Source organism: Rhagoletis pomonella, unplaced genomic scaffold (genome assembly GCF_013731165.1).
Source record: "Rhagoletis pomonella isolate Grant_MI unplaced genomic scaffold, Rhpom_1.0 Rhpom_scaffold_00006, whole genome shotgun sequence".
In the NCBI taxonomy this organism is placed as follows: Eukaryota; Metazoa; Arthropoda; class Insecta; order Diptera; family Tephritidae; genus Rhagoletis; species Rhagoletis pomonella.
In genome coordinates, this window is record NW_023458560.1 from 82,289,783 (window position 1) to 82,302,250 (window position 12,468).

The 12,468-nt window shown below is 33.3% G+C and overlaps 1 protein-coding gene across 1 annotated transcript; it reads left to right on the top strand.

The window, feature by feature from the left end:
* The first annotated feature begins 6,127 nt into the window (after positions 1-6,127).
* Positions 6,128-7,455, top strand: LOC118741787 (alpha-ketoglutarate-dependent dioxygenase alkB homolog 6). Its single transcript, XM_036473759.1, has 3 exons — positions 6,128-6,347; positions 6,413-6,626; positions 6,710-7,455. The coding sequence occupies exons 1-3, from the start codon at positions 6,318-6,320 to the stop codon at positions 7,171-7,173; spliced, it is 708 nt and encodes a 235-aa protein (XP_036329652.1). The 5' UTR covers positions 6,128-6,317; the 3' UTR covers positions 7,174-7,455.
* The last annotated feature ends 5,013 nt before the right edge of the window (positions 7,456-12,468 follow it).

Sequence of the window (12,468 nt, forward strand, 5' to 3'; positions counted from 1 at the left end):
TAGACAAGTCTTACAGGTTTCGTACAGATTTTTCTGGGCGAAATGTCTGGAGAATTTTATTTATTCCCCTATCCGATATGTCTGAGCGAATTATGTCCGATTTCGGGCATACACGTCTGATAATTCTTATTTTCCACGATTATTTGGTCAGACATCTGTTATATATCCGTCAGAAGCGGCGGACCGATATCGGCCAAAATCATAGATTTCTGACTTTTTTGCCGACGAGTCTGACTGATATCTAACAGATTTCTGGCAATTTTTCTAGCTGGGCTGTTACAAGATATGTATGTATTTGCATATGTATGTAAACTGGTATCGCTTAGTTGTCGAAATTCGACATTTTTTTTACACGCTTTTGAATTTTACCTGTCACCAATACTAACTCCTTAATGCGAATTACTATTGTGAAGTCCACCAGCATAATTTATAGCGAATTTACAGGAAAACCGGATTGATTAATGCTAATTCTACCAAATCTCCTCCAAATCACTTCAGTAGCTTTTGAAATTATACCGAAAAAGGAATCTCGATTTTCGTTTATAAAAAATATCCATATGTATTTGTATGTATACATGAGATGTTCATCACTGACTAATATGTCAAACATATACCAATTCAGACTGTAAATAAGTTTTTCGATTATATTGGCTGCATTTCTTTATTCATTCTGAACGTTTGGAATAAACTTTTTTGTTTATTTATTCTTTCGAACGTTCCTGCTGATATGTTGACGTATATTTCAAACGCATTCTGTTTATTCCGGCTGTGAAATGGGATTATCCGGAATGTATAAAGAAACGCAGCCATTGTCTCAGAGGCTCTCAGACTTGGATGTTAAAAACTAAATTGCCCACATCTACATAAACTTTCTTTTTTCATCAGAATCGTTAACGGTTGAGAAAGTATCTTGAAGGTTTACAACAAAAGATAATATTTCCTTCTCTAACGGCGGTTTCACACGGGTTTTTGGCAAGACTGGACCAAGGCCCAATATTTTTTCATCACACGATTGGGCTACCAAGTTACATCAAATTTTATGTTACTAATATGTGTTTTAAAAGGGGGAAAAAATCTGATCATAAATATGATTTTGTAGGAGAGCTCTTAATCCCTGCGCCACCTATCGTAGGACAAACACACAGATCCTTCGACAAACTTTTGCACAAAACAACAATCATTGAATGCGATTTTAAAATCTGGGTGAAAATAGTTCCCAATTGAATGATTCTTGCGATTTTATATGTGTATAAATGAAGTGGTTGCAGAGATAACCGATATGAGAATTTCAGTTTGTATGGGCGGTGCCACGCCCCCCTTGACAAAATCTACCACTCTTCGCCGTAAGTACGATATTGACAATATATGTTGCAGTGTAACATTTCAGGACGTCAGCATAAGCGGTTCCAAAGATAAGCGATATGAGAATTGCAATTTGTATAGGCGGTGCCACGCCCCCTTTTCCAAAATCTATCACTTTTCGCCGTAAGTACGGTATTGACAACATTCAATGCTGTGTCAAATTTCAGGACGTTAGCAGAGGCGCTTACAGGGATGACCGATAAGAGAATTTCAGTTTGTATAGGAGGTGCCACGCCCACTTTCCCAGTACCTACCATTTTTCATCGTAAGTAGGGTATATACAATCTATGCATCGGTTTATGTTTCATTCAAATCGAGCGAACGGTGCCTTCAAAAAAGGGATTGCAAAATTTTCTTGTGGCGTATTTATATATAGATCCTACTTTTCTGATACGTTCTAATATATGGTATAACCCAGTGAATACCAAAAAGTAGCATTTCCATATGCAAATACATATCGTGCAAAAGCGCTATTACTGAGTAATTAAAAAGCCTTACAAAAACAAAAGATATTCTTTAGCGAATGTTTTCAAAATCACTGTGTTATATTAAATACTGTAGCTAATTTAGTGATATAGAAGTTGTTTTTGATTTCTATTAGGTTTATTGTGAGTAACCTACCGACTTTTGGACTTAAATAATTTTTATATAAACTACTTATTTGGATACTATAGTATGTTATGTATAGTATAGCATGTTTATAAACATTCATTTACACTGGCGATCAAAACTGAGTGAATGCTGATTTTTTTAATATTCACAATGCTTTCTCAAGTAAAGATTTTTTTTTTTTGATAATTTTTTTATGAAAATATTTGTCATGCTATGACCATAATTATACTAAACAAAATTCTACTGTTCAATCTGAATTTGTTGAAAATTTTTGGGTTTGCAGTCATGAAGTTTTAGTAAAATAGGTGAATGTTTGCAGCGGCTAAAATTTTTTAAGGTATTAAGTGATGACTAGATTCCAAAATAAAAAAAAAACGTAGGTATTTTGGAGTCTCTAGTAGGGTGATAAAAACTGAAGTATGTACTATGGCACTAAGTAGATTTCTAAATACTAAAAGGTTTAGGAGATGAAAGACAAATCGGTAATTTTTGCTTCTTAACCGACTTGTAAAAAAGCAGAAAGCTTATCAATTCATTGGAATATTTTTTTTAAATTTATTATGTATGTTACGGGATTACTTTGGACCCCGTGAACCGTTTCCGATTATTTGAAGATGGCACCTGAAAGATGGTCGGATACTAATTTGATGTACTTTCGATCATTGTGTCATAAAGAAATTAACGGTACACCTAATTTAGGGTTTACACCGGACAATACTGTCATGACAATGAAGATATACGTATTAGTTGTCAAAATTGTTCCAATGGAAAAGTATGCATGTATTAGTGAAAAAGTGTGCATGTATTGCTATTGTCAAGACAGTATTGTCCGATGTAAACACTAAGTAATGTTTATATGAGCATTGAAGTCGGTTTTATTTCTGATCAGGGAACGGAATTTTAGGGCCTAAAAACCTATAAAAAAGACAAAATAAAACAACGAAATAAGCTATAAAAGGCAAAATAAAATAGGGAAATAGACAGCCACTAAAATAGAGTATTTATGATTCTAAATTCTTAATACATTTTAATCTTTAAAAATGAATCACGTTTTCTTCATCGATATTAATCTTTTTTTACATGAATATTTATAAAAGTTTAGTAAAACATATTATAATTACAATAGCTTACACGAAAAGTGAAAATCTTTAAAAGATTATTTCATAGGCAAATTTTGAGTCGTTCAAAACGAAAACAATACCCTTCAATTTTTGTTTTTTGGTACTTTTCGCAGTTATTTGTGAAAAATCGACGTAAACGACGAGTTACAAAGTGTCCTCTACAAAAATATATAATTTGTGCAGATTGCGCTCCATAGCATCTACATTTCTAATCCGATTTTCATGATCTTTGGCTCAAAATTTACTGTAATGATATATCTTCTTTATCGAATTTTTAAAATATTAAAAAAAAAATAATCAAATGAAATTGCGAATTTGATTGAAAATCTCACTTTTTTCGACTTTGACGACAAAATGCAAATGGTCGCCTGTAGCACTAATAATTTTCATTGAAGTCGCCACAAGTAATATATTTTGGTAAGAGGCACATCAATACCCTTCCAGCTGTAAGTCGCTTACGTTGATTGGGAGATTTTTTCATGAGATGTTGAAGAAAAGCTACGAAAAGTAGCAAAAAACACTTTTTTGAAAAAATCCATCCATTGTCCGATAATTTTAAAATAACGAATAAAATGCGGGACAAATGCAGGACACTTGGAAAAAATCAGTACATTTTCAGGATTTTTAGGTTTGAAAAACTACGCAGGACCGACCTTTGAAAAACAGTACGGTTCTGCAAAAAACAGAACGGATGGTCACCGTATCTATAGTTGTAGTAACATTTAACCACAAGATGCATTTTGATCATGCTTTGGTTGATCGAGAGAAAGATCGGTACTGTTTAGTAAGTGGCCCAACTATTTCGGGGTATTACGTCCAAAGGGGTGACCCGATCCAAAAAATATTTCCACACACTTGTAGTGAAGGGTCTACACATTATTTTAACACCTACCTTTGTAATTTTCGGCCCCTTATTTATTTAGAAATTTGGGTTGAAATATGCCTTTTGTTAAATTCGGAAATTAGCGTACATTTATCACTTCTATTTTCCGTGCACTTTGGCGAAGGTAGGTCAAAATGGATGGACAAAGTTCCAGAGTGGTATCAATCGACGCGTCTTAACGCCAATAATAACAATTCGAGACCGGAAATTAACATTTTTAATTAATTAAAGAGTTATTTGCAAAAAACACTTGCACTTTCCGCACTTTGTTTTGATGAATTTCACGCAAATGAATGGAATAAATGAACTTAATTTAACACGTATTTATTAGTTTTTATACATTTGTGATGTTTTAAGTGTACACTTTCGAGAAATTCTGTATTTAATAGCAATATTCCGATGGTGAAAATCCGCACAACAATCTTGCGTAGTTAAAATATGAATAAGATGGAGGAAAACTAGTGCTGCCACTCTATTAATACCAGGGACGTGAACCGGATGAAAAATTTGGTCGGTTCGGTTCAGCGGTTCGAACCGTTTTTGCACTTTTGGATTGGTCGTCAAAGCGGTTTTTTTGGTCTTTGAACCGGGGTTTTGGTGTCAAGTGCAACAACGCGCAAGGTTAAGCGGTCTGTCAAATGAGATGGGTAGGCAATGCATTGATATTCTCACATGGTAAAAAAACATGGTAGGTATTACCATGTTTAACAAAAAGAAAAAATAGTGGGTACATTTATCTATTGAAAATTGGTTGAAACGAACCTTTAAACCTTTATGAAAAGTGGTTCGGCTTTCGGTTCGGATCAAACATTTGTGGAAAATTTCGGTTCGGTTAATGGTTCAGTTAATTAATAGAAAAAAGCGGTTTTCCGGTTCAAAACCGGTTCGGTTCAAAACCGGTTCACGTCCCTGATTAATACAATTTGTATTTCAACTTTAAAAACACCCAAATAATGCACAAGAAATATACTTTTGTGAAAAGGGGATTTCTGTACCTTTTCTTCGCACGCAGAAAGGAGAATTCTATGTTGTGAGGGTTATAATCCCTAAGCGCGGCCGAAGGCCGCCTACGCAGAAAGGTGTTCTCTGCAAAAGGTGTTCTGCCCCTTTTCTTTGGCAACACAGAAAGAATTCCACGTTGTGAGGGTTATAGTCCCTAAGCGCGGCCGAAGGCCTCCTACGCAAAAAGGAGTTGGACGGACAAAAACTTTTTTAATAGAGTGGCAGCAGCAATTTAGTTCCATTTTATTTTTAATAGAGTGGCAGCAGCAATTTAGTTCCATTTTATTTTTAATAGAGTGGCAGCAGCAATCTAGTTCCATTTTATTTTTAATAGAGTGGCAACACTAGTTTTTCTCCATGTTATTTATATTAACGACGCGAGATTGTTGTGCGGATTTTCACCATCGGAATATCGCTATTAAATACAGAATTTCGCGAAAGTGTACACTTAAAACATCGCGAATGTATAAAAAGCAATGAATATGTGTTCAGTTGAGCTCATTTACTCCATTTATTTGCGTCAAATTCTTCAAAACATAGTGCGAAAAGTGCAAGTGTTTTTTGCGAATAACTCTTTAACGAATTAAAAATGTGAATTTCCGGTCGCGGTTTATTGTTGTGCGCATTAAAACGCGTCGAGTGATACCCCTCTTGAATTTTTTTCTTCAATTTTGGCCTCCTTTCGCTAAAGTGCACTTTTACCGTCTAAAGATGAATTGCAATTTCGATAGCGAAATTTTGCCAATTTTGCTCACTTTCAACATCACCAGCAAATTTCAGTAAGCATTCGATTTATATTTCATTTTTCACTATTGTACGAATATTATTATGTTAATCCAGTTTCACGTGAAGTTTTATGTTGTTATAATAAGCTTTGCCACGATTTTATATCAAAAATGCCCATTTGATAAGGATTCCTAAAATATGCTATACGGCGACTATATTTTCTGCGTTTTGTGTGCTCTGTAAATACTTATTAATTGTAAATGTGAAAATTTAGTTTCAAAACGTAATTTTCAGTGCTTGTAGATTTTTTTCAAAAAATTGACAATACAGTGTTCTAATTTGTCAGTGCTGCCAGTACAAATATCTGCTGGCACCATCTACCGGAAATTAGTTGATCAAGAAAACACAAAACAGAACGTAAATTGCATTTATTCAGAGAACGTATATTTATTAACATCTGCACCTCTGTTTATTTTATTTATTGTGCTTACAGCCACTATTTAACTTGTTTTAAATGGTAATGACACAGATTTAACTTATAAATTGCAAGAAAAGTGATTATAAACTTATAAAAGGCAAAGTCCTTAAATATTATCTACATTTTGTACAATATGGATTTTTCAGATTTTGAGATTCGTAAAGTAAGTGCGCCCATACAAAAAGTATTCAGGAACAGCATAGGAATATTTAGTTATTTCTTTTGCAGTGCCCGCCGACAGCAATCTACATTCCCAATTTTATAACTTCAGAAGAGGAGCAACATGTTTTTTCTCAGATCAGTAAAACTCCAAAGCCAAAATGGACACAACTACTAAACAGACGCCTAATTAATTATGGAGGAATACCCCATCCAAACGGAATGGTAGCTGAACAAATCCCTGAATGGTTACAAATTTATGTAGACAAAATAAATAATTTAAGTAAGTTTCAAAAGACAGAATACGTATGTACGTACATATATTTAAATAAGTGACTTAATTGTTTTCTTTTCATTATGGGATAGATATGTTTGAGGCACAAAAGGCGAACCATGTACTTGTTAATGAATATTTGCCTGGACAAGGGATAATGCCGCACACCGATGGACCTCTCTTTTATCCGATTATATCAACTATCTCTTGTGGTTCATATACGGTCCTTGAATTTGTGAAACTACAGAAAAGTACTTCAGACGGCACACAGCCTGATTCGAAGCATTGTAACAGTAGTAATTATACACAGCAACCAGAAAATTTCAAATTGCTTTTAGAACCTCGTAGTTTATTAATATTAAAAGATTCATTGTACAATGGGTATATGCACGCAATAAGTGAAGTCAAACAAGATGTCCTTTGCGACCGAATCTGCAACTATGAGAACTGTGAAACCGTTCATAAAATGGGAGATATATTACAACGCGGCACACGTATATCACTAACTATACGACATGTTCCAAGAACAACTAAAATGAAATTAAAATTTTGTTAATTCTCTTTTGTATATGTAATTAATGCTATCTATATACATATAAACATTGCAACCAACTAAGCTAAAAAATAGCGAACACATTTAATGGAAGCGTCAGAACTAAAAAAAAACATTTTCTTTGTTTTTAATTTTGCCATGATAAATTGTTACTTTTTGCTTTGTTTGTTTGCTTTGTTCTGAACGAGGCTTGCCAACCGTCCTCCTTTCGGGAGGACAGTCCTGCTTTGCCACGACATGTCCTTCCTCCCCAAAAATAAACAGACCTCCTTAAAAGCTACATAATCCTTTTTTATATTTTCTGTTGAGCATTTTATTTTGTTTGAATATGAAGATGGTAAATTACTTCATATAATAACACTGGATCACAAATCTTAGTTTGGTTTTAGTTCTCAACACGTCACTATCCAATTTCTATGTAAAATTGCTCGATTATTCCGAAAAGCGAGTCAATTTTCTTCTATGGATACGTTTTCGAGATATTTGCAATTTACCTTTATTCAGCTTAAAACAACACTTAACCACGTATGTCTTTTGAACCAATTTAACAATCATAAAATTAGACACGCCAAATCAAAGCCAATGAAATTCTCCATAAACCGTATATACACCACTTTCCGATAGGACTAATACTTTCTGACAAATTAATTAATCATTCCAGTTTTTTTTATTTTTTAATGAAAAAAATTAAAAGAATCAAGCTTTAACAGAAGAAAAAATTAAAAAATTATAGGTTCCGTGCCAAATTTTTGTATTTGTGCTAAAGCCTGTTCTGTTACAAAGAAAGTCAAGTTACTAATGAAGAAAATGAAAATGCGCAAAGATTTTTTGTATGAAATATGAGCGGAAAAGCGTGTGACTCAGGTGTACGTGGCGTATGAGTAACCTTTTTTCCAGCTAATTTTTCATACAAAAAATCTACGCGTATTTTCATTTGACCACTCATTACTTCTTCATTTATCACTCGCGGCAACAATTTGGCACAGCACCTGATATTTTTAAAATTTTTTTCTGTTAAAGTTTGATTTTTTTTCATTTTTTCATTGAAAAAAAAAACTGGAATGATTAATTAATTTGTCAGAACCTATCAGTCCTATCGGCAAGTGATGTATATATGGTTTATGGAGGATTTTATTAGCTTTGATTTGGCGTATCTCAATTTATGATTGTTAAATTGGTTCATAAGATATACGTGATTAGGTGGAACCACTTTTTGTTTTAAGCTGAATAACGGTAAATTGCAAATATTTCGAAAACGTTTCCATAGAAAAAAAATTAACTCGATTTTCGGAATGACCGAGCAATTCTACATATGTTGAAATTGGATAGTAAAATCCATAGAAGATTTTTGCCGTAAACCAGTGTAATTATACGAGTCTTTTATCTTTTTTTCGTCTCGCGGGACTTTTATTTCAAGACGGAAATGATTTACCTCTTCTCTTAATAATTTAATAGGACTTTTATTTTTTCGTCTCGTGGGACGTTTATTTTAAGATGGAAATTACTTACGTCTTCTCCTAATAATTATAAGGGACTTTTACTGAAATGAGACTTGTTTGAGACTGAAATTGAGAATGTACGTGTGAGATTGAAAATTTGAAAACATTTTTGTTAGGTTAGCAAACTTCAAAAATGTTCAGGCTGCCTCTCAGCGGTTTTACCTTTAAATTGTTGTATCATGATTCGTGAATTGTGAGTATTATAAACAGCCTTGTCACTTTGATAATCTGAGTATTTTCTTTCCCATATTTATACCAATGTAATAATGTTTCAAATCAAAAACCATTATCAGTGCTTGTTATTTTTTTTACTTGCATACATACGTAGCTCGCACTATTTTTATTAAAACTTTATAAAATATAGACTATTAAAGAAGACTTTATCGTAATTGTCCTTTTTATTTTATCATAAAAACCACGCGCGCATTATGCTGTTATTTTTTCGTTGTCTTATTTTAAATGTAATCTTGCGATTTAATAATCTAATTCTAAAGAATGTTCTTCCCGTTTTATATTTTGGTTAAAATTTACTTTTAAATTTCTCATCAGATTTTACAAAAATTAGGCTTTGTGATTAGCAGGGAATGGATTTTTAGGACCTAAAAACCTATAAAAAAGGCAAAATAAAATAACGAAATGGGTTGGAAAAGGCAAAATAAAATAGCGAAAAAGGCACTAGGTATTGCAAAAAAGCAAAATGAGGCACTAATTCCCTTTTCTCTTGTAAGCTTTACAACGCCTTAAACATCTTGTGAATCCCCTAATTGTTATTAAAACCAAGAAATCTATTTAAGCGGCGAAAAGCAAAGAAAAGTGCTCTATATCTCGAAGCTGCCTCAAAAGCGGATTGTGCGATTAATCAATTAATATGAGTTATAATAAATTTAATAATTGCGCAGTCCTATTGCAAAATACGTCGAAACAAATATTTTTAAAAAGTATGCGTATCTTTAAAGAAAATTATTTGTACATCACTATTATATAAATGATTTTTGTTATTTATTATTACCCTCTAAAGGTATTATATTCTTTTTTGGTTTTAAAAACTATATTATAACAACATCTCATTTTTTTAAATAAAAGATTTCTTGGTCCGGGACCCTTTTGTGGGTTTAGCAATAGTGATGTGCTGAATTGCCGGTACCTAATACTTTCTTTTCGGTACCCAATACCGATACCAAGAAAAATGCTGTGACGGATGGAGAAGCCTTTCAGGCCTACAAAGATATCATCGTCCGTTTCATCTAAAAAAAATGTTTCAAATGAGAAATTGTGGCGGAAAATGTATGTACGAGTATATATATTTTTGATTTGAATCAGCATTAAAAGCTTTACTAGCTCCTACACTATGCTTTTGATTGACTAGGCTCCACCGAACCACTTTTATTTTTGTTCTATATGCGTTCCTGTTGAAAGCCTAAACATTTCTGTACCGAGTATCGAAAGTATTGGATACTTTTTAAATCGGTAACGAGTATCGATCAATACTTAAAAGTATAAAGTCAGCACATCACTACTCAGCATAGCGCACCTAGAGGGGATCATGAATAACTGGGTAGATAAAATGTTCAAAAAGGTCCATCAGGTCCATCAAAAGAAGCTTCAACGAAACTACTTAACTTAGGCAGAGAGGTCCTTAAAACTCTCACAGGGTACCACACCCTTGGTTACCACCTCAGTAAAATTAATCTTTCTGAAACAAATGGCTATCAGCCAGAACACATTCATTGTGAATGTGACGCTCTTGTTAGGAGCAGACTTGCTCACTTGTGTAGTGCTGCACTTAATACGATTGAAATATGGAACAAAACGCCCCTGGAAATGCTAGGCTACATCAAAAGCCTTCCCATATATGGCGGAGGGTCACGCACAATAGATAACTTTAGACCCACTGGTGGTGGCAGAGGAAGATGGAGGCTCCCACTGCATTGGAAAGACCAGGTTTAGAAGAACTTGACTTCACTTGGCATTTCCGATTGGCGGCAGTTGGCACAGACGGCCGTAAGATGAAATCATTACCACTACGGTGTTCCAGGCAAGGTAATTGGACCGGAGCCATTTTTTGGCTCAAGCATAGCGAGAAAGGTCGGATGTATCAAGGGTCTTATAATTAAAACTCTCGAGAGCCGTTGGTGTGGTATTGACACCTGCAAAACAACCAAGTGTTTCCTGAAAAGGCCTGTGACAATATTCCTTCTCAGACAAAAACGGAGTGAACTACGGGGCACAATCCATTGGTACGACATATGGTCTCCATAGGCACCAGCGAGAATCCACTCTTGTTTGGAGGATGTGGATAGTACAAAACATTTTCTCTGCCGCTTGCGGGCCTTCGCCAGATTTAGGGATTGGATATATTGAGAATGGGTAAGATACATTATCTTTTCCCCAACAAACTGCTGCTGATTCATAAAGTAGTCTGCAGGGGAGCAATGAATATATTATTTTCCTCTAAATCCTGTCACTAGGCTTTCAGTACAATGGGCAATACTACCTACACTTAATTAAGCTATTTAAGCCAGCAATATTTTGATAAATTTTGGCTATTTTTCTTTTGTTTATTTGATGTTCATTATTTTTCCATAAAAGTGTAAAACACCACATAAATCCAGATTTCAAAATTTGTGCAAAAATTATGAAAAATCTGTGAAAGTTTCAGCTAGATTTTCAACTATTCCATACAAAAAAAAACAGAAAAATGTCGAACTTATTTTGTACGGAAAAAATTTGTAATGCAATCAGAAAAAAAATTATTAAAAATCAACGCGATTTTTTAGCAACTTAAGACTTGCACATTATTACACTAGAATTTAATGGGTTATTAAACTGCACACTCAAAAAAATTCTAAAAAATCTGAATAAAAAGTTAAAAATTTAGCTGAAACTTTGCATATTTTTCATAATTATTGCACAAAGTTTGAAATCTGGATTAATATGGTGTTTTTTATATAATGAGCTAGACTTTTATGTAAAAATAATAAACATTAAATAAAAACGAAAGCAAAATAGCCAAAATTGATCAAAATGTAGCTGGCTTAATTAGCTGATCACAAGTGTAAGTGCTTGGAAAAATCGTATTCGGGTTTTCCGGCCACCCAAAATTCTATGCTAAACTATGTATCGACAATCTAAACCGTTGATGGTTGTCGATGGTTTGCCAACCCTAATACAAACATACAAAAAGATGAAATGAATTAAAATTCAAAAGATTTAAATAAGTTTTATTCCCTAAATGAAAAAGTGATTACATGTACATACATACATACAATACGTATTAAATAATATTTTAGACTTATGACGCATATTTATAATAGTCTCTTAATTTGACTTACGGAGCGGTAGAAAAATTTTAACTTAAGAGCTACATACACACATTATTTATCTTGAAGAATATTGAACAAATTTTGGCATTTTGCATGAAGCGCATAAAAATCCATAAAAATATAATTCCTGTACTGACTAGTAATAAATAACTTAGCAAAGCACTGATAAATGTCTAATAAGTTTAAATATGCTTTTTTTAAATATTAGTTGACTGCCTTTTTATTTTTATTTATAAAATGGAACCAATATATTAAAATCTATTAAAATTAAGTACACTTATTTATGCATATGTAGGTACATGCATACTTATACTTATTTATGAATTTAATGCAATTTAATTAAAAAAAAAAAAACTAGCATATTACTTTCCATAAATTGACTAATGTGCATTTTCGGCTGAAGAGTTCATACAACTTACCGTACCAGAACAGTTCACCTATACAATAAAAAAAAAAAAACAGACGCGTTAAAAGCG

Coding starts and splice junctions, on each gene's coding strand:
- LOC118741787 (XM_036473759.1), top strand. CDS start 6,318: ATGGATTTTTCAGATTTTGAGATTCGTAAA. Junction 6,348..6,412: donor CAGATTTTGAGATTCGTAAA/GTAAGTGCGCCC, acceptor TTTCTTTTGCAG/TGCCCGCCGACAGCAATCTA. Junction 6,627..6,709: donor AGACAAAATAAATAATTTAA/GTAAGTTTCAAA, acceptor ATTATGGGATAG/ATATGTTTGAGGCACAAAAG.